Source organism: Thunnus maccoyii, chromosome 12 (genome assembly GCF_910596095.1).
Source record: "Thunnus maccoyii chromosome 12, fThuMac1.1, whole genome shotgun sequence".
Lineage (NCBI taxonomy): Eukaryota > Metazoa > Chordata > Actinopteri > Scombriformes > Scombridae > Thunnus > Thunnus maccoyii.
This window is the reverse complement of record NC_056544.1, coordinates 30017873-30040788: the sequence shown is the minus strand read 5'-3', so window position 1 is coordinate 30040788 and position 22916 is coordinate 30017873. Positions and strand designations below refer to the sequence as shown.

Below are 22916 nucleotides of genomic sequence, written 5' to 3'. Positions count from 1 at the left end.
AACAACAACAAACAAATACATCAATACAAACATAAAACTAAAATTTACAACAAAAAGAAGTTTATATTTTCATCTGAAGAAACGTCAGTGAAGGTAAAAGACGTCATCATGAGAAGCGATAGCCTCCATGGATAAAAACACACAGGAAAAAGTGACATTTAAAGAAACTCAAAACATCATCAGAACAACAAATGATAAAAAAAAGTGTTGACAATCCCAGTTTGATTGACAGCTGATCTCTGTGCAGTTCAGAAACACCACAGCAACGAGCTCTCAGAAACAATGGAGACAAAAACATGAAGAATTACAACAAAGAATCTGACACATGAAGTCTGAAATGACTTCTGTCTATTTGAGTTTACACAACTCAGCTGTGACTCCATAATTATAAAGCCAAAGTCCAGCATAGAGAGGCTGAGTGAATGTGGTCTGGACTCTGTGGAGGAGAGTCATGGTTTCAGAGACGCTGTAGAAGGACAGAATACCTGCACTGTGATCCAGGTACACTCCTACTCTGGAGGAACGAGGACCTGAGACACGAGTTGAGACATTGTTGAACAAAAATGTGTAACTGTTAGTGCCACATCTTAAAGCCCAAGATTTGTCATTACATCCAAATGCACATTCCTTCCAGCCTCCTGTTCTGCTAATATTCTTGTATGTGACTGATACACGAACTGCTTCCCCTCTCCACTCCACCTCCCAGTAACAACGTCCAGTCAGACTCTCTCTACTCAGGACCTGACAATAATCAATGAATCTATCTGGGTGACTAGAATAAGACTGTTGTTGTTTCATTCGCACTGCTTTTCTGTTCCCATCAGATAATAACACCTGTGTGTTTGCTGTGTTTGGATCCAGTGTGATTTCACATGAACATTTTAAGAACTCAGCTCTGGTCTTTGATTCTGGTTCTGACAGTAAAACGTCCACTTCAGTCCCTGTCAGTGAGATGTTTGTCCATTTCTCCCTCAGGATGTCCTGTAGTTGATCTCTGAGCTCTGACACAGCTGCTGTCACATCCTCAAAGTATCTCAGAGGACGGATATTGATGCTGGATGAGTCTGTAGGTTCACTGAGTTGTGACAGTGAGGGGTTGTTGTGTAGAAACTGGTTGTGATCCTCTGTGTGTGAGAGCTGCTTCAGTTCAGCGTCTTTCCTCTTCAGCTCAGTGATCTCCTGCTCCAGCTTCTCCTGAAGCTCTTTGACTCGACTCACTTCAGTTTCCTGCTGGGATCTGATCTGCTGCTTCACATCAGAGCTTCTTTTCTGGATGAGACGGATCAGCTCAGTGAAGATCTTCTCACTGTCCTCCACTGCTTTATCAGCAGAGCGACTGACGGCCTCCACCTCCTGTTGAAGCAGCTTCACATCTTTCTCTCTGTCCTGGATTCTCTGCTGGATGTTTTGTCGACTCACCTCGAGCTCTCGCTGCCTCTCAGTCCTTTCTGCTGCAGCTGAGACTGTGTCGTGGCCTTTATGTTCATCCACAGAGCAGAGATAACAGATACTCTGCTGATCAGTACGGCAGAACATCTTCATCACCTCATCATGACGAGAGCAGATGTTCTCCTGGAGCTTCTTGGAGGGGTCGACCAGCTTGTGTTTCTTTAATGGAGTTACATCATAGTGACGCTGAAGGTGTTTCTCACAGTAAGAAGCCAGACACACCAGACAGGACTTGAGGGCTTTCAGCTTCCTCCCAGTGCAGACATCACAGGCCACATCTTCAGGTCCAGCATAGCAGTGATCAGCAGGAGCAGCTTGGAGTCCAGTCTTCTTCAGCTCCTCCAGTAGATCTGCTAACATGGTGCTTTTCACCAGGACAGGCCTCGGTGTGAAGGTCTGTCTGCACTGAGGGCAGCTGTGGATTTTCTTCTCATCCTCTTCACCCCAGAAGCTTTTAATACAGCTCATGCAGTAGCTGTGTCCACAGGGAATAGTCACCGGATCCTTCAGTAGATCCAGACAGATCGAACAGCAGAATTTTGCTCCGTCCAGCTGAGCTCCTTGCTGCGCCATTTCACCTCTCAGTGACAACGACTGTCTGAGTTTCACTTTTTGAGAAGTGAAACTAGTTTGAGCTCTGATCTAAACAGCATGTGTTTCTGCAGTGAATGGAGGCTGCAGCTCTTTTACATGTTGGTTACACCCATCTTCAAACTGTAGATCTGATGGGGAGGGAACAAGGAAATATGTGGACAGACTGGAGCTTGTTGTGCTTGAGAGCAGGAAGAAGAGGGAGGAGTTATCAAGCTATGATTCATTCCAGGAGGAGGAGCAGTTTGAGAGAGATACTGTGTGTTTATACCTTTTTTTATACAATGAAGCTCACGTCTCATTTGAAAACACTGGTCACCTGCTTTCTGGTGTCAAAGTTATCTTGGGAATTTAGGAGAGATCTACAGATGACTCCCCATTTTTCTCAGTTTCTGTATTCTCCTAAAATCCAACTGAACTCAACTTTTTCTTAAATGCAACATTTCAAACACAATAGATAAAAAATGAAGACATGAAACAATCTTGTAAAATATTGAATTTCCCAAAATATTAATCAATTAATGTTCAGTATTATTCCTTTTAGCATTTTAAACTCAGCATTGTTTTAAGATAATTGACTAGAAGCTATATTCTAATGATAGATCGAAAAAATACAAAAAGTAAATAACGTTGTTGCAGCTCTGAATCCCACAGGACATGAATTCACCAGATTATTTGGCTCTGCAGTTAAACTGGAGAGCCAAATAATAAAACTGTAATGATCCGTGTTACCCTCCGTCCAAAGCTGTGATCTACTTGTTTCATCACAGAACAAAGAAATATACAGTACTGTGCAAAAGTTTTAGGCACCTTAGATGTTTAGATTCTTATCCCTTATGCAATACCATCAGGGAGGTGTCTGATCGGTCCCAAATTTATTCATGACATGACAATGACCCCAAGCATGCAGCTAGAGTCATAAAGAACTATTTTCAGCAACAAGAAGAATGATGAGTCCTGCAACAAGTGGTATGGTTTGGCCCCCACAGAGCCCTGATCTCAACATCATGGACTCAATCTGGGATTACATGTAGAAGCACCTGAGATGGCCTAAATAATAAATCCACAGAAGAACATTTTTTTCTCCAGGATGGTTACAACAGCCTACCTGCAAGTTACCATGAAAACCCGTGTTAAAGTAAACCGAGGAGAACTGCTGCTGTTTTAAAGGCAAAGCTGCTCACAACAAATATTGATTTCATATAGCTTTCTGCTGTTTACTCAACTTTGTAATAAGTTAATTGATAAATTAAAACAATTTATAGCAATATTTTTGTAAGCATTCTCACTTTATTTTTAGTGCCTAAAACTTTTGCACAGTACTGAATATATACATATATATATATATATATATATATATATATATATATGTGTGTGTGTGTGTGTGTGTGTGTGTGTGTGTGTGTGTGTATACAGTACAGTATATTATTTTGTTTTTCTGTTTTTCTTGTGAATTTAAAAAAAAAAAAAAGGAAATCCACGTCCTTTTCCCGTATTTGTCTTCAAATCGGCAAATTGGAATAGAAATTAAACCAAAACCAGAAAACAACTTGTTTTTCACATTTATTGATATATTGATATATATCTATATTATCTGCCCCGACTGCATCTCTACAGAAACATTGTCATTGGCTTTGCTTTCTAAACTTCTTTCTGTAACAGCAGCAGAAAAACCAGTGAGCCTTGATTCATCATCCACCACTGAAAAGACTAATAGAAACACCAGTAAAGGTAAAAACTTTGGTGTAAATGTCCCCAAAACAACTGATTATTGGATCCACTAAAGACAATCTGTCAGGGAAATTTTCAGAAACAATTCTACTGGTTATTACTCACAGGTGAGTAGTGGTAGTTCAACTTGTGAGTCGATGTTCAGTTCTGGTCCACCAGTCAGTGCACAGACCATCTGACCATGTGACCTCTCTGTGAGTCGCCACCCTATTGTGGTGGAGGGGTTTGTGTGCTCAGAGGATGCTGGCAGTTGTGTTGTCTGGAGCAAAGCTCTTGGTAGGGTCTCCCACGGCAAACTGGTCCCCAGTGATGAGCCAGACGAAGAGCAATTCATGTCAGGACTTAATGTCAGACACGTTACTGGAGCTTGATCAGCACCACCCACAAGGAACAACCCGCCTCAGTTTTTAAAAAAAAATGATCCTGCAGATTTTCATTTCGAAGTAGGTTCATTTTATCTCAGGTTTCCTGCAGATCCTTATTTTGAATTATGGTCGGTCTTAAATTCTGAATCAATGCAGACTCACAGGATTAACTTGTTTAAATATAAAATACTTTGGACTTCGGTGTTGACTCAGTCAGGTAGGCTGAAGGTAACAGATTGAGGAAGTAAACAAAACAGAGGACAAGACTTTGCTCAGCCTGCACCGGTTTACAAGACACCATAAATTCAAACAAGCCAGGACCAGAGTACAGCTTGTACATTGTCAAACAACAGAGAAAGAAAATAAAGAAACAACCGAAGCATCTTTCACCTTCAGACCATCATTGAGTAGGACAGAAACTCCTAACTCACTGACAGAAGCTTACTATGTATTACTGAAATTTCAAAATAAACACTAATTAAATCTTGTTTCCTACTTGTTTAATGGGCTGTTAAAGTGGATGAAAGGTTGGTAGATATTCTGTATGTCCAGAACTGCTGAGCTAGTTAACTTAATGTCTAAAACTTGTGTAATTTCTTGAGTCATGAGGTTTCATACAGAATTATCTCTGAAATAACAGAATTAAAAAGTGCTTCAGTGGCTGCTGGTTAATCAGTTGGAGCTTTGTATTAGAACAGGACTATTTCTGTTGGCCTTGACTCAGTCTCAGGCTCATGTTGACTATTTACTTTGAATAACAAAAACATCCCTATCAATAATAATAGTGATATTGATTCAAAGGTATCGCTCAGACCTAATGTGCATTTGTTGGTTTTGTTACATTTTCCATGTTGAGGTCTTAAAGAGCATTAAAAAGTGTGCAGCAACGCTATGAAGCTAATAGTAAATGTCCAATTTGAAATGCAGAAGTGTTCAATCAGTGCAGAGACAGAAGTTATTTTAATTACCTAATTTAATAACAAATAATGAGCCCTAGTATATACACAGTTTGTACTACAGATTGGTCTCTATGACGACCGAGTAATGTGATATCAGAGTTTTTATAACTTGTGAATGTGACTGTTGAATGTGAGCTGCAGCACGACAAAAATACACAAACTGTGTTACAGAGCTGCTTCATCATGTGACCTCCGAGACAACCGACTGCAGGTCAAACAGATCGGTTTGTCTTTTGCTGCTTAATTTAATAAATATTTAAGTAAAATTATGTTTAAAATACTGTATTTAGTTTCTAAAATGTTAACTGTGTAATTATAAATTGAAGAAATCTAAACTTGTTTTTATTTCAGAGTTTTGTGGTGATTTGAAGTTGTTTGTTCTGGATTATTTTCTCTCTGCTTCAGTCGTGGTTGGAGACACTTTTTCACCTTTTTTCTTTAAGTTTGGAAAATCCTCACATTTATTACAAAAGAAACCTCTGCTCTGTTAAAGTTAAACGGCTTTTAATTTTCATGGTGGTTCATGATGACAAACAGAACCAACATGTATGGACTGCACACCAGTCTCCCTCAGGGTCAACCAATCACACACTGTCATATCAATCTGTTGTCATGACTATCCCACTACTCTTATGATGATGTGCTGCCACCTGCTGGCTGCTTCCTGTCACCGCTCACACACAAAAACAGCAGGTGTCAACACAAATCTTCACCAAACATCTATGCTGAACTCTTAATGGCTTAAAACTAGAATGAACATGTCAAGTTCTCCTGATGTTGATTCTGATTAGACTGAATGCAGCTTTTCACATGTTTGTTATCATTATGATAAAATGATTCCTAAATTACTTCTTGACTAGAAAAGGTGGAGTAACTTTACCTGTGATGGTTCAATAAATCAATCACAGTTGTCAGAAACACTAATCATGACAGTTTTAGATGCATTTCATCATTGAATCAAGTCTGGATTAAAACTTTACAACCCAGAAGCGTCTGACTGTGAGGTGACAGAGCTAAACACTGAACCAACATGACAGCCTCATTCTGAACTTTCATCTACATGAAAATCAATATCAAAACTAATTAAAAGACATCAAGTTCATGACGACACAATATCTGTTGTCTTATGTGTGTCAGGACTCAACAAAACGTTTTCACATCCACATTTGACCAAATTAATTCTTATTATTTCATCAGTTTTTTCAGGCCTGAGTACAAAATCCTCTTTATTGCCTCAATGTATAAATAAAATCTCAGTTTGTTAAAACAACAAGTGAAAGAAAACTCTGCTCATTTCTCTGTGATGAAGCTGTTTTAGTGAAGAAAGCTGAAAGTACAGAGACTGACTGACAAACGTTCTTCTGCTCTGAACATGAACTCTGTACTTTGTGGTGTTTCAGGAGGAAAACTGCCTCAAATAAACTCTCATATTAGTTTCACATTTTCTACAGAAGCTTTGAATGAGATCTTGAGATGAACGCAGAAGAAAATACTTTGTTCAATCTTGACAAAAACATCTTTATTGATGATATAAAGCTTCAGATTGTTCACACATCCAATCAGTAAAGTCTGTTAAATGACTCTTGATCAATGATTTCATGTTCAGATTCACTTCTTCCACACAATCAGTTAGTTTAACCCAGAATGTCAGCTATGTACAACAACATAATAAATGATCTCCTCCTTGATTATTATCATGATAATTATAGTTCTATAACACATTTCTTTACAAATTTACAAATTGATGAAAACAAAATGTCTTTGATGAAGGAAGTTCTGTTGTTTTCTCTGTTTAAGAAACAACAATAAACAAATACATCAATACAAACATAAAACTAACATTTAGAACAAAGAGAAGTTTATATTTTCATCTGAAGAAACGTCAGTGAAGGTAAAAGACGTCATCATGAGCAGTGATAGCCTCCATGGATAAAAACACACAGGAAAAAGTGACATTTAAAGAAACTCAAAACATCATCAGAACAACAAATGATAAAAAAGTGTTGACAATCTCAGTTTGATTGACAGCTGATCTCTGTGCAGTTCAGAAACACCACAGCAACGAGCTCTCAGAAACAATGGAGACAAAAACATGAAGAATTACAACAAAGAATCTGACACATGAAGTCTGAAATGACTTCTGTCTATTTGAGTTTACAGAACTCAGCTGTGACTCCAGTATCTACAAGCCGAAGTCCAGCATAGAGAGGCTGAGTGAATGTGGTCTGGACTCTGTGGAGGAGAGTCATGGTTTCAGAGACGCTGTAGAAGGACAGAATACCTGCACTGTGATCCAGGTACACTCCTACTCCGGAGGAACCAGGACCTGAGACGGGAGTTTTGAAATTGTTGAACCAAAAATTATAACTGTTAGTGTCACATCTTAAAGCCCAAGATTTGTCATTGAATCCAAATCCACATTCCTTCGAGCCTCCTGCTCTGCTGATATTCTTGTATGCGACTGCTACATAAACTCCTCTCCCTCTCCACTCCACCTCCCAGTAACAACGTCCAGTCAGACTCTCTCTACTCAGGACCTGCTGCCAATAAGTGAATCTGTCTGGGTGACTAGAATAAGACTGTTGTTGACTCATGGATGTTGCTTTTCTGTTCCCCTCAGATAATAACAGCCATATGTTTGCTGTGTTTGGATCCAGTGTGATTTCATGTGAATATTTTAAGAATTCAGCTCTGGTCTTGGGTTCTCGTTGTGACAGTAAAACGTCCACTTCAGTCACTGTCAGTGAGATGTTTGCCCATTTCTCCCTCAGGATGTCCTGTAGTTGATCTCTGAGCTCTGACACAGCTGCTGTCACATCCTCAAAGTATCTCAGAGGACGGATATTGATGCTGGATGAGTCTGTAGGTTCACTGAGTTGTGACAGTGAGGGGTAGTTGTGTAGAAACTGGTTGTGATCCTCTGTGTGTGAGAGCTTCTTCAGTTCAGCGTCTTTCCTCTTCAGCTCAGTGATCTCCTGCTCCAGCTTCTCCTGAAGATCTTTGACTCGACTCACTTCAGTTTCCTGCTGGGATCTGATCTGCTGCTTCACATCAGAGCTTCTTTTCTGGATGAGACGGATCAGCTCAGTGAAGATCTTCTCACTGTCCTCCACTGCTTTATCAGCAGAGCGACTGACAGCCTCCACCTCCTGTTGAAGCATCTTCACATCTTTCTCTCTGTCCTGGATTCTCTGCTGGATGTTTTGTCGACTCACCTCGAGCTCTCTCTGCCTCTCAGTCCTTTCTGCTGCAGCTGAGACTGTGTCGTGGCCTTTATGTTCATCTACAGAGCAGAGATAACAGATACTCTGCTGATCGGTACGGCAGAACATCTTCATCACCTCATCATGACGAGAGCAGATGTTCTCCTGGAGCTTCTCCAGGGGGTCGACCAGCTTGTGTTTCTTTAATGGAGTTACATCATAGTGAAGCTGGAGGTGTTTCTCACAGTAAGAGGCCGAACAAGTCAGACAAGATTTGAGAGCTTTCAGCTTCCTCCCGGTGCAGACATCACAGGCCACATCTTCAGGTCCAGCATAGCAGTGATCAGCAGGAGCAGCTTGGAGTCCAGTCTTCTTCAGCTCCTCCACTAAATCTGCTAACATGGTGTTTTTCACCAGGACAGGCCTCGGTGTGAAGGCCTGTCTGCACTGAGGGCAGCTGTAGATTTTCTTTTCATCCTCTTCATCCCAGAAACCTTTAATACAGCTCATGCAGTAGCTGTGTCCACAGGGAATAGTCACCGGATCCTTCAGTAGATCCAGACAAATCGAACAGCAGAATTTTGCTCCATCCAGCTGAGCTCCTTGCTGCGCCATTTCACCTCTCAGTGACAACGACTGTCTGACTTTCACTTTCTGAGAAGTGAAACTAGTTTGAGCTCTGATCTAAACAGCATGTGTTTCTGCAGTGAATGGAGGCTGCAGCTCTTTTACATGTTGGTTACACCCATCTTCAAACTGTAGATCTGAAGGGGAGGGAACAAGGAAATATGTAGACAGACTGGAGCTTGTTGTGTTTGAGAGCAGGAAGAAGAGGGAGGAGTTATCAAGCTATGATTCATTCCAGGTAGAGGAGCAGTTAGAGAGAGATACTGTGTGTTTAACCCTTTTTTTATACAATGAAGCTCACGTCTCATTTGAAAACACTGGTCACCTGCTTTCTGGTGTCAACGTCATCTTGAGAATTTGGGAGAGATCTACAGATGACTCCCTGTTTTTCTGAATTACTGTATTCTCCTAAAATCCAGCTCAGTTCAACTTTTTCTTAAATGCAACATTTCAAACACAATAGATAAAGAATGAAGACATGAAACACTCTTGTAAAATATTGAATTTCTCAAAATATTAATCAATTAATGTTCAGTATTAGTGCTTTTAGCATTTTAAACTCGGAACTGTTTTAAGATAATTGACTAGAAGTTATATTCTAATGTTAGATCTAAAAAATTCAAGAAGTAAATAATTTTGCTGCAGCTCTGAATCCCACAGGACATGAATTCACCAGATTATTTGCCTCTGCAGTTAAACTGGAGACTGAAATGATCCGTGTTACCCTCCGTCCAAAGCTGTGATCAACTTGTTTGATAACAGGATAAAGAAATATATAATATTTTATTTTTCTCTTTTTCTGTTTTTCGTGAGTTTAAAAAAAGGAAATCCACGTGCTTTTCCTCTTTATGTCTTCAAATCGGCAAATTGGAATAGAAATTAAACAAAAACTAGAAAACAACTCACATTTATTGATATATTGATATATATCTATATTATCTGCTCCGACTGCATCTCTATAGAAACATTGTCATTGGCTTTGCTTTCTAAAGTTCTTTCTGTAAAAGCAGCAGAAAAACCAGTGAGCCTTGATTCATCATCCACCACTGAAAAGACTAATAGAAACACCAGCAAAGGTAAAAACATTGGTGTAAATGTCCCCAAAACAACTGATTATTGGATCCACTAAAGACAATCTGTCAGGGAAATTTTCAGAAACAATTCTACTGGTTATTACTCACAGGTGAGTAGTTGTAGTTCAACTTGTGAGTCGATGTTCAGTTCTGGTCCACCAGTCAGTGCACAGACCATCTGACCATGTGACCTCTCTGTGAGTTGCCACCTTATTGTGGTGGAGGGGTTTGTGTGCTCAGAGGATGCTGGCAGCTGTGTTATCTGGAGCAAAGCTCTTGGTAGGGTCTCCCACAGCAAACTGGTCCCCAGTGATGAACCAGACAAAGAGCAATTCATGTCTGGACTTAATGTCAGATACGTTACTGGAGCTTGTACAGCACCACCCACAAGGAACAACCAGCCTTAGTTTAAAAAAAAAATGATCCTGCAGATTTTCATTTAGAAATGGGTTCATTTTATCTCAGGTTTCCTGCAGATCCTTATTTTGAATTATGGTCGGTCTTAAATTCTGAATCAATGCAGACTCACAGGATTAACTTGTTTAAATATAAAATACTTTGGACTTCGGTGTTGACTCAGTCAGGTCCGGCTGAAGGTAACAGATTGAGGAAGTAAACAAAACAGAAGAGAGGACTTTGCTCAGCCTGCATTGGTTTACAAGACACCATAAATTCAAACAAGCCAGGACCAGAGTACAGCTTGTACATTGTCAAACAACAGAGAAAGAAAATAAAGAAACAACCGAAGCATCTTTCACCTTCAGACCATCACTGAGTAGGACAGAACTCCCAACTCACTGACAGAAGCTTACTATGTATTACTGAAATATCAAAATAAACACTAATTAAATCTTGTTTCCTACTTGTTTAATGGGCTGTTAAAGTGGATGAAAGGTTGGTAGATATTCTGTATGTCCAGAACTGCTGAGCTAGTTAACTTAATGTCTAAAACTTGTGTAATTTCTTGAGTCGTGAGGTTTCATACAGAATTAACTCTGAAATAACAAAATTAAAAAGTGCTTCAGTGGCTGCTGGTTAATCAGTTGGAGCTTTGTATTAGAACAGGACTATTTCTGTTGGCCTTGACTCAGTCTCAGGCTCATGGTGACTATTTACTTTGAATAACAAAAACATCCCTATCAATAATAATAGTGATATTGATTTCAAAGGTATCGCTCAGACCTAATGTGCATTTGTTGGTATTGTCATATTTTTGATGTTGAGTTCTTAAAGAGCATTAAAAAGTGTGCAGCAACCCTATGAAGCTAATAGTAAATGTCCAATTTGAAATGTAGAAGTGTTCCAGCAGTGCAGAGACAGAAGTGATTTTAATTACCTAATTGAATAACAAATAATGAGCCCTGTATATACACAGTTTGTACTACAGATGGGTCTCTATGACGACCGAGTAATGTGATATCAGAGTTTTTATAACTTGTGAATGTGACTGTTGAATGTGAGCTGCAGCACGACAAAAAGACACACTGTGTAACAGAGCTGCTTCATCATGTGACCTTTGAGACAACCGACTGCAGGTCAAACAGATTGGTTTGTCTTTTGCTGCTTAATTAAACAAATATTGAAGTAAAATTATTAAAAATGTTTACTGTGTAATTATAAATTGAAAAAATCTAAACTTGTTTTATTTCAGAGTTTTGTGGTGATTTGAAGTTGTTTGTTCTGGATTATTTTCTCTCTGCTTCAGTCGTGGTTGGAGACACTTTTTCACCTTTTTTCTTCATGTTTGGAAAAATCCTCACATTTATTACATAAGACACTCTTCTTTGTTACAGTTAAACAGGTTTTAATTTTCATGTTGGGTTCATGATGACAAACAGGACCAACATGTATGAACTAGACACCAGTCTCCCTCAGGGTCAACCAATCACACACTGTCATCTGTTGTCATGACTATCCCACTACTGTTATGATGATGTGCTGCCACCTGCTGGCTGCTTCCTGTCACTGCTCACACCTCTCCACAGGTAACACAGCTGATCTGTTTTTAGCTTCACTTCTTTTTTGGACTCTTGTTGTGTTGATTTGTTTTGTGTTTCTGTGCAGCTGTTAACATCTGTGTGTCTTTCTGTTCACAGGAGCTGATTTCTGTCAGTCAGTCCTGGTCAAACATCAGGAAGTGGACCAATGTGAGGATATTGAAACATCACAACTTCTCCTGTTTCCTGTTACCACACACACCTCTGTGTCTCTGAGCCACAAACTGGCTGAAAGTCTGGAACTGATGAAGCCAAACTCTGGTTTGTCTTTTACCCACATCCCTGCTCTTTACTTTATTATGATTTGGATGCTTAACAAACAGTAACATGATGGAGATGAGCAGCAAAACAGCAGGTGTCAACACAAATCTTCACCAAACATCTATTATGAACTCTTAATGGCTTAAAACTAGAATGAACATGTCAAGTTCTCCTGATATTGATTCTGATTAGACTGAATGCAGCTTTTCATATGTTTGGTATCATTATGATAAAATGATTCCTAAATTACTTCTGGACTAGAAAAGGTGGAGTAACTTTACCTGTGATGGTGCAATAAATCAATCACAGTTGTCAGAAACACTAATCATGACAGTTTTAGATGCATTTATTTGTTGTCAATTAAGCATAAATAACAGAAAGTCTTCAGCACAGCAGGCAGTTTTGTGGATTGAGAGATTAAACCCCGAACAAAATGAGTCACAAGAAGTTTGAATCAAGTCTGGATTCAAACCTTACAACCCAGAAGCGTCTGACTGTGAGGTGACAGAGCTAAACACTGAACCAACATGACAGCCTCATTCTGAACTTTCATCTACATGAAAATCAATATAAAAACTAATTAAAAGACATCAAGTTCATGACGACACAATATCTGTTGTCTTATGTGTGTCAGGACTCAACAAAACGTTTTCACATCCACATTTGACCAAATTAATTCTTATTATTTCATCAGTTTTTTTCAGGCCTGAGTACAAATCCTCTTTATTGCCTCAATGTATAAATAAAATCTCAGTTTGTTAAAACAACAAGTGAAAGAAAACTCTGCTCATTTCTCTGTGATGAAGCTGTTTTAGTGAAGAAAGCTGAAAGTACAGAGACTGATTGACAAACGTTCTTCTGCTCTGAACATGAACTCTGTACTTTGTGGTGTTTCAGGAGGAAAACTGCCTCAAATAAACTCTCATATTAGTTTCACATTTTCTACAGAAGCTTTGAATGAGATCCTGAGATGAACGCAGAAGAAAATACTTCAATCTTGACAAAAACATCTTTATTGATGATATAAAGCTTCAGATTGTTCACACATCCAATCAGTAAAGTCTGTTAAATGACTCTTGTTCAATGATTTCATGTTCAGATTCACTTCATCCACACAATCAATTAGTTTAACCCAGAATGTCAGCTATGTACAACAACATAATAAATGATCTCCTCCTTGATTATTATCACAATAATTATAGTTCTATAACACATTTCTTTACAAATTTACAAAGTGATGAGAACAAAATATCTATGATGAAGGAAGTTCTGCTGTTTTCTCTGTTTAAGAAACAACAACAAACAAATACATCAATACAAACATAAAACTAACATTTAGAACAAAGAGAAGTTTATATTTTCATCTGAATAAACGTCAGTGAAGGTAAAAGACGTCATCATGAGCAGTGATAGCCTCCATGGATAAAAACACACAGGAAAAAGTGACATTTAAAGAAACTCAAAACATCATCAGAACAACAAATGATAAAAAAAGTGTTGACAATCTCAGTTTGATTGACAGCTGATCTCTGTGCAGTTCAGAAACACCACAGCAACGAGCTCTCAGAAACAATGGAGACAAAAACATGAAGAATTAAAAACAAAGAATCTGACACATGAAGTCTGAAATGACTTCTGTCTATTTCAGTTTACAGAACTCAGCAGTGACTTTAGAACCAAAACATAGTCCAGCATAGAGAGGCTGAGTGAATGTGGTCTGGACTCTGTGGAGGAGAGTCATGGTTTCAGAGACGCTGTAGAAGGACAGAATACCTGCTCTGTGATCCAGGTACACTCCTACTCTGGAGGAACCAGGACCTGAGACGGGAGTTTTGACATTGTTGAACCAAAATGTATAACTGTTAGTGTCACATCTTAAAGCCCAAGATTTGTCATTGCGTCCCAATACACATTCATTTGAGCCTCCTGCTCTGCTGATATTCTTGTATGTGACTGCTACACGAACTGCTTCCCCTCTCCACTCCACCTCCCAGTAACAACGTCCAGTCAGAATCTCTCTACTCAGGACCTGCTGCCAATAAGTGAATCTGTCTGGGTGACTAGAATAAGACTGTTGTTGACTCATGGATGTTGCTTTTCTGTTCCCCTCAGATAATAACAGCCATATGTTTGCTGTGTTTGGATCCAGTGTGATTTCATGTGAATATTTTAAGAATTCAGCTCTGGTCTTGGGTTCTCGTTGTGACAGTAAAACGTCCACTTCAGTCACTGTCAGTGAGATGTTTGCCCATTTCTCCCTCAGGATGTCCTGTAGTTGATCTCTGAGCTCTGACACAGCTGCTGTCACATCCTCAAAGTATCTCAGAGGACGGATATTGATGCTGGATGAGTCTGTAGGTTCACTGAGTTGTGACAGTGAGGGGTAGTTGTGTAGAAACTGGTTGTGATCCTCTGTGTATGAGAGCTGCTTCAGTTCAGCGTCTTTCCTCTTTAGCTCAGTGATCTCCTGCTCCAGCTTCTCCTGAAGATCTTTGACTCGACTCACTTCAGTTTCCTGCTGGGATCTGATCTGCTGCTTCACATCAGAGCTTCTTTTCTGGATGAGACGGATCAGCTCAGTGAAGATCTTCTCACTGTCCTCCACTGCTTTATCAGCAGAGCGACTGACGGCCTCCACCTCCTGTTGAAGCAGCTTCACATCTTTCTCTCTGTCCTGGATTCTCTGCTGGATGTTTTGTCGACTCACCTCGAGCTCTCTCTGCCTCTCAGTCCTTTCTACTGCAGCTGAGACTGTGTCGTGGCCTTTATGTTCATCCACAGGGCAGAGATAACAGATACTCTGCTGATCAGTTCGGCAGAACATCTTCATTACCTCATCATGACGAGAGCAGATGTTCTCCTGGAGCTTCTTGGAGGGGTCGACCAGCTTGTGTTTCTTTAATGGAGCAACATCATAGTGAAGCTGGAGGTGTTTCTCACAGTAAGAAGCCAGACACACCAGACAGGACTTGAGGGCTTTCAGCTTCCTCCCAGTGCAGACATCACAGGCCACATCTTCAGGTCCAGCATAGCAGTGATCAGCAGGAGCAGCTTGGAGTCCAGTCTTCTTCAGCTCCTCCACTATATCTACTAACATGGTGCTTTTCACCAGGACCGGCCTCGGTGTGAAGGTCTGTCTGCACTGAGGGCAGCTGTAGATTTTCTTCTCATCCTCTTCACCCCAGAAGCTTTTAATACAGCTCATGCAGTAGCTGTGTCCACAGGGAATAGTCACCGGATCCTTCAGTAGATCCAGACAGATCGAACAGCAGAATTTTGCTCCGTCCAGCTGAGCTCCTTGCTGCGCCATTTCACCTCTCAGTGACAACGACTGTCTGAGTTTCACTTTCTGAGAAGTGAAACTGGTTTGAGCTCTGATCTAAACAGCATGTGATTCTGCAGTGAATGGAGGCTGCAGCTCTTTTACATGTTGGTCACACCCATCTTCAAACTGTAGATCTGAAGGGGAGGGAACAAGCAAATATGTGGACAGACTGGAGCTTGTTGTGTTTGAGAGCAGGAAGAAGAGGGAGGAGTTATCAAGCTATGATTCATTCCAGGAGGAGGAGCAGTTTGAGAGAGATACTGTGTGTATAACCCTTTTTTTCTACAATGAATCTCACATCTCATTTGAAAACACTGGTCACCTGCTTTCTGGTGTCAACGTCATCTTGGGAATTTGGGAGAGATCTACAGATGACTCCCTGTTTTTCTGAATTACTGTATTCTCCTAAAATCCAGCTCAGTTCAACTTTTTCTTAAATGCAACATTTCAAACACAATAGATAAAGAATGAAGACATGAAACACTCTTGTAAAATATTGAATTTCTCAAAATATTAATCAATTAATGTTCAGTATTAGTGCTTTTAGCATTTTAAACTCGGAACTGTTTTAAGATAATTGACTAGAAGTTATATTCTAATGTCAGATCTAAAAAAATACAAAAAGTAAATAACGTTGTTGCATCTCTGAATCCCACAGGACATGAATTCACCAGATTATTTGGCTCTGCAGTTAAACTGGAGAGCCAAATAATAAAACTGTAATGATCCGTGTTACCCTCCGTCCAAAGCTGTGATCTACTTGTTTCATCACAGAACAAAGAAATATACAGTACTGTGCAAAAGTTTTAGGCACCTTAGATGTTTAGATTCTTATCCCTTATGCAATACCATCAGGGAGGTGTCTGATCGGTCCCAAATTTATTCATGACATGACAATGACCCCAAGCATGCAATTAGAGTCATAAAGAACTATTTTCAGCAACAAGAAGAATGATGAGTCCTGCAACAAATGGTATGGTTTGGCCCCCACAGAGCCCTGATCTCAACATCATGGACTCAATCTGGGATTACATGTAGAAGCACCTGAGATGGCCTAAATAATAAATCCACAGAAGAACATTTTTTTCTCCAGGATGGTTACAACAGCCTACCTGCAAGTTACCATGAAAAACCGTGTTAAGGTGAACCGAGGAGAACTGCTGCTGTTTTAAAGGCAAAGCTGCTCACAACAAATATTGATTTCATATAGCCTTCTGCTGTTTACTCAACTTTGTAAGAAGTTAATTGATAAATTAAAACAATTTATAGCAATATTTTTGTAAGCATTCTCACTTTATTTTTAGTGCCGAAAACTTTTGCAAAGTACTGAATATATACACACACATATATATATATATATGTGTGTGTGTGTGTGTGTGTGTGTGTGTGTGTGTGTGTGTATACAGTACAGTATATTATTTTGTTTTTCTGTTTTTCTTGTGAATTTAAAAAAAAAAAAAAAGGAAATCCACGTCCTTTTCCCGTTTTTGTCTTCAAATCGGCAAATTGGAATAGAAATTAAACCAAAACCAGAAAACAACTTGTTTTTCACATTTATTGATATATTGATATATATCTATATTATCTGCCCCGACTGCATCTCTACAGAAACATTGTCATTGGCTTTGCTTTCTAAACTTCTTTCTGTAACAGCAGCAGAAAAACCAGTGAGCCTTGATTCATCATCCACCACTGAAAAGACTAATAGAAACACCAGTAAAGGTAAAAACTTTGGTGTAAATGTCCCCAAAACAACTGATTATTGGATCCACTAAAGACAATCTGTCAGGGAAATTTTCAGAAACAATTCTACTGGTTATTACTCACAGGTGAGTAGTGGTAGTTCAACTTGTGAGTCGATGTTCAGTTCTGGTCCACCAGTCAGTGCACAGACCATCTGACCATGTGACCTCTCTGTGAGTCGCCACCCTATTGTGGTGGAGGGGTTTGTGTGCTCAGAGGATGCTGGCAGTTGTGTTGTCTGGAGCAAAGCTCTTGGTAGGGTCTCCCACGGCAAACTGGTCCCCAGTGATGAACCAGACGAAGAGCAATTCATGTCAGGACTTAATGTCAGACACGTTACTGGAGCTTGTACAGCACCACCCACAAGGAACAACCCGCCTCAGTTTTTTAAAAAAAATGATCCTGCAGATTTTCATTTCAAAGTAGGTCCATTTTATCTCAGGTTTCCTGCAGATCCTTATTTTGAATTATGGTCGGTCTTAAATTCTGAATCAATGCAGACTCACAGGATTAACTTGTTTAAATATAAAATACTTTGGACTTCGGTTTCGACTCAGTCAGGTCCGGCTAAAGGTAACAGATTGAGGAAGTAAACAAAACAGAGGAGAGGACTTTGCTCAGCCTGCATTGGTTTACAAGACACCATAAATTCAAACAAGCCAGGACCAGAGTACAGCTTGTACATTGTCAAACAACAGAGAAAGAAAATAAAGAAACAACCGAAGCATCTTTCACCTTCAGACCATCACTGAGTAGGACAGAACTCCCAACTCACTGACAGAAGCTTACTATGTATTACTGAAATATCAAAATAAACACTAATTAAATCTTGTTTCCTACTTGTTTAATGGGCTGTTAAAGTGGATGAAAGGTTGGTAGATATTCTGTATGTCCAGAACTGCTGAGCTAGTTAACTTTATGTCTAAAACTTGTGTAATTTCTTGAGTCGTGAGGTTTCATACAGAATTAACTCTGAAATAACAAAATTAGAAAGTTCTTCAGTGGCTGCTGGTTAATCAGTTGGAGCTTTGTATTAGAACAGGACTATTTCTGTTGGCCTTGACTCAGTCTCAGGCTCATGTTGACTATTTACTTTGAATAACAAAAACATCCCTATCAATAATAATAGTGATATTGATTTCAAAGGTATCGCTCAGACCTAATGTGCATTTGTTGGTTTTGTTACATTTTCCATGTTGAGGTCTTAAAGAGCATTAAAAAGTGTGCAGCAACCATATGAAGCTAATAGTAAATGTCCAATTTGAAATGTAGAAGTGTTCCAGCAGTGCAGAGACAGAAGTGATTTTAATTACCTAATTGAATAACAAATAATGAGCCCTGTATATACACAGTTTGTACTACAGATGGGTCTCTATGACGACCGAGTAATGTGATATCAGAGTTTTTATAACTTGTGAATGTGACTGTTGAATGTGAGCTGCAGCGCGACAAAAAGACACAAACTGTGTAACAGAGCTGCTTCATCATGTGACCTCCAAGACGACCGACTGCAGGTCAAACAGATTGGTTTGTCTTTTGCTGCTTAATTAAACAAATATTGAAGTAAAATTATTAAAAATGTTTACTGTGTAATTATAAATTGAAAAAATCTAAACTTGTTTTATTTCAGAGCTCTGTGGTGATTTGAAGTTGTTTGTTCTGGATTATTTTCTCTCTGCTTCAGTCGTGGTTGGAGACACTTTTTCACCTTTTTTCTTCATGTTTGGAAAAATACTCACATTTATTACATAAGACACTCTTCTTTGTTAAAGTTAAACAGCTTTTAATTTTCATGTTGGGTTCATGATGACAAACAGAACCAACATGTATGAACTAGACACCAGGCTCCCTCAGGGTCAACCAATCACACACTGTCATCTGTTGTCATGACTATCCCACTACTGTTATGATGATGTGCTGCCACCTGCTGGCTGCTTCCTGTCACTGCTCACACCTGTCCACAGGTAACACAGCTGATCTGTTTTTAGCTTCTCTTCTTTTTTGGACTCTTGTTGTGTTGATTTGTTTTGAGTTTCAGTGCAGCTGTTAAAACTAGAATGAACATGTCAAGTTCTCCTGATATTGATTCTGATTAGACTGAATGCAGATTTTCATATGTTTGGTATCATTATGATGAAATGATTCCTAAATTACTTCTGGACTAGAAAAGGTGGAGTAACTTCACCTGTGATGGTGCAATAAATCAATCACAGTTATCAGAAACACTAATCATGACAGTTTTAGATGCATTTCTTTGTTGTCAGTTAAGCATCAATAACAGAAAGTCTTCAGCACAGCAGGCAGTTTTGTGGCTTGAGAGATTAAACCCCGAACAAAATGAGTCACAAGAAGTTTGAATCAAGTCTGGATTCAAACTTTACAACCCAGAAGCGTCTGACTCTGAGGTGACAGAGCTAAACACTGAACCAACATGACAGCCTCATTCTGAACTTTCATCTTCATGAAAATCAACTTCAACATTAATGAAATGACCTCAAGTTCACAATTACACATAGATGTTGTTTTATGTTCGTCACGACTCAACAAAACATCTTCACACCCAAATTTGACCAAATTAATTTTTTTAAACTATTTTTTCCAGTTTTTTTAGGCCTGTGTAACAAATCCTCTTTATTGACTAAATGCACAAATAAAATCTCAGTTTGTTAAAAGCAACAAGTGATAGAAAACTTTGCTCATTTCTCTGTTTTAGTGAAGAAAGCTGAAAGTACAGAGACTGACTGACAAACGTTCTTCTGCTCTGAACATGAACTCTGTACTTTGTGGTGTTTCAGGAGGAAAACTGCCTCAAATAAACTCTCATATTAGTTTCATATTTTCTCCAGAAGCTTTGAATTAGATCCTGAGATGAAGACAGAAGAAAATACTTTGTTCATTCTTGAGAAAAACTTGATTATGTAAAGCTTCAGATTGTTCACACATCCAATCAGTAAAGTCTGTTAAATGACTCTTGTTCAATGATTTCATGTTCAGATTCACTTCATCCACACAATCAGTTAGTTTAACCCAGAATGTCAGCTATGTACAACAACATAATAAATGATCTCCTCCTTGATTATTATCAAGATAATTATAGTTCTATGACACATTTCTTTACAAATTTACAAAGTGATGAGAACAAAATATGTATGATGAAGGAAGTTCTGCTGTTTTCTCTGTTTAAGAAACAACAACAAACAAATACATCAATACAAACATGAAACTAACATTTAGAACAAAGAGAAGTTTATATTTTCATCTGAAGAAACGTCAGTGAAGGTAAAAGACGTCATCATGAGCAGTGATAGCCTCCATGGATAAAAACACACAGGAAAAAGTGACATTTAAAGAAACTCAAAACATCATCAGAACAACAAATGGTAAAAAAGTGTTGACAATCCCAGTTTGATTGACAGCTGATCTCTGTGCAGTTCAGAAACACCACAGCAACGAGCTCTCAGAAACAATGGAGACAAAAACATGAAGAATTACAACAAAGAATCTGACACATGAAGTCTGAAATGACTTCTGTCTATTTGAGTTTACACAACTCAGCTGTGGCTCCAGAACCAAGACTAAGTCCAGCATAGAGAGGCTGAGTGAATGTGGTCTGGACTCTGTGGAGGAGAGTCATGGTTTCAGAGACGCTGTAGAAGGACAGAATACCTGCACTGTGATCCAGGTACACTCCTACTCTGGAGGAACCAGGACCTGAGACGGGAGTTGAGACATTGTTGAACCAAAACGTATAACTGTTACTGACACATCTTAAAGCCCAAGATTTGTCATTACATTCAAATAGACATTCATTTGAGCCTCCTGCTCTCCTGATATTCTTGTATGCGATTGCTACACGAACTGCTTCCCCTCTCCATTGCACCTCCCAGTAACAACGTCCAGTCAGACTCTCTCTACTCAGGACCTGACACCATCCAGTGAATCTGTCTGGATGACTAGAATAAGACTGTTTTTGACTCATAAATGTTGCTTTTCTGTTCCCCTCAGATAATAACACCTGTGTGTGTGCTGTGTTTGGATCCAGTGTGATTTCATATGAATATTTTAAGAATCCAGCTCTGGTCTTGGGTTCTGCTTCTGACAGTAAAACCTTCACTTCAGTCCCTGTCAGTGAGATGTTTGTCCATTTCTCCCTCAGGATGTCCTGTAGTTGATCTCTGAGCTCTGACACAACTGCTGTCACATCCTCAAAGTATCTCAGAGGACGGATATTGATGCTGGATGAGTCTGTAGGTTCACTGAGTTGTGACAGTGAGGGGTAGTTGTGTAGAAACTGGTTGTGATCCTCTGTGTGTGAGAGCTGCTTCAGTTCAGCGTCTTTCCTCTTCAGCTCAGTGATCTCCTGCTCCAGCTTCTCCTGAAGCTCTTTGACTCGACTCACTTCAGTTTCCTGCTGGGATCTGATCTGCTGCTTCACATCAGAGCTTCTTTTCTGGATGAGACGGATCAGCTCAGTGAAGATCTTCTCACTGTCCTCCACTGCTTTATCAGCAGAGCGACTGACGGCCTCCACCTCCTGTTGAAGCAGCTTCACATCTTTCTCTCTGTCCTGGATTCTCTGCTGGATGTTTTGTCGACTCACCTCGAGCTCTCTCTGCCTCTCAGTCCTTTCTACTGCAGCTGAGACTGTGTCGTGGCCTTTATGTTCATCCACAGGGCAGAGATAACAGATACTCTGCTGATCAGTTCGGCAGAACATCTTCATTACCTCATCATGACGAGAGCAGATGTTCTCCTGGAGCTTCTTGGAGGGGTCGACCAGCTTGTGTTTTTTAAATCTAGGTGATTCATAATGAAATTGGAGGTGTTTCTCACAGTAAGAGATGAGACAATGCAGACAGGACTTGAGGGCTTTCAGCTTCCTTCCAGTGCAGACATCACAGGCCACATCTTCAGGTCCAGCATAGCAGTGATCAGCAGGAGCAGCTTGGAGTCCAGTCTTCTTCAGCTCCTCCATTAAATCTGCTAACATGGTGTTTTTCACCAGGACAGGCCTCGGTGTGAAGGTCTGTCTGCACTGAGGGCAGCTGTAGATTTTCTTCTCATCCTCTTCATTCCAGAAACCTTTAATACAGCTCATGCAGTAGCTGTGTCCACAGGGAATAGTCACCGGATCCTTCAGTAGATCCAAACAGATCGAACAGCAGAATTTTGCTCCGTCCAGCTGAGCTCCTTGCTGCGCCATTTCACCTCTCAGTGACGACTGTCTGAGTTTCACTTTGTGAGAAGTGAAACTAGTTTGAGCTCTGATCTAAACAGCATGTGATTCTGCAGTGAATGGAGGTTGCAGCTCTTTTACATGTTGGTTACACCCATCTTCAAACTGTAGATCTGAAGTGGAGGGAACACGGAAATACGTGGACAGACTGGAGCTTGTTGTGCTTGAGAGCAGGAAGAAGAGGGAGGAGTTATCAAGCTATGATTCATTCCAGGAAGAGGAGCAGTATGAGAGAGATACTGTGTGTTTAAACCTTTTTTTATACAATGAAGCTCACGTCTCATTTGAAAATACTGGTCACCTGCTTTCTGGTGTCAAAGTCATCTTGGGAATATGGGAGAGATCTACAGATGACT

At 39.7% G+C, this 22916-nt stretch overlaps 2 protein-coding genes across 2 annotated transcripts; both read right to left on the bottom strand.

Moving 5' to 3' along the window:
• Positions 1 to 290: 290 nt before the first annotated feature.
• Positions 291 to 9059, bottom strand: LOC121908373. Its single transcript, XM_042428315.1, has 2 exons — positions 7242 to 9059; positions 291 to 2057 (listed from the first exon to the last, which is right to left on the bottom strand). The coding sequence occupies exons 1-2, from the start codon at positions 8911 to 8913 to the stop codon at positions 349 to 351; spliced, it is 3381 nt and encodes a 1126-aa protein (XP_042284249.1). The 5' UTR covers positions 8914 to 9059; the 3' UTR covers positions 291 to 348.
• Positions 9060 to 13871: 4812 nt separating this feature from the next.
• LOC121908372 lies at positions 13872 to 22605 on the bottom strand. The gene is made up of 2 exons (XM_042428314.1): positions 20869 to 22605; positions 13872 to 15635 (listed from the first exon to the last, which is right to left on the bottom strand). The coding sequence occupies exons 1-2, from the start codon at positions 22525 to 22527 to the stop codon at positions 13896 to 13898; spliced, it is 3399 nt and encodes a 1132-aa protein (XP_042284248.1). The 5' UTR covers positions 22528 to 22605; the 3' UTR covers positions 13872 to 13895.
• Positions 22606 to 22916: the final 311 nt, after the last annotated feature.

Bases quoted from the DNA above. Each gene is read 5' to 3' on its own strand.
- LOC121908373 (XM_042428315.1), bottom strand. From the start codon at position 8,913: ATGGCGCAGCAAGGAGCTCAGCTGGATGGAGCAAAATTCTGCTGTTCG. The intron at 2,058-7,241 runs AGACAGAAGTCA...CTTCTCAAAAAG, and splicing joins TGAGTTCTGTAAACTCAAAT to TGAAACTCAGACAGTCGTTG.
- LOC121908372 (XM_042428314.1), bottom strand. From the start codon at position 22,527: ATGGCGCAGCAAGGAGCTCAGCTGGACGGAGCAAAATTCTGCTGTTCG. The intron at 15,636-20,868 runs AAACTCAAATAG...CATGCTGTTTAG, and splicing joins GAGCCACAGCTGAGTTGTGT to ATCAGAGCTCAAACCAGTTT.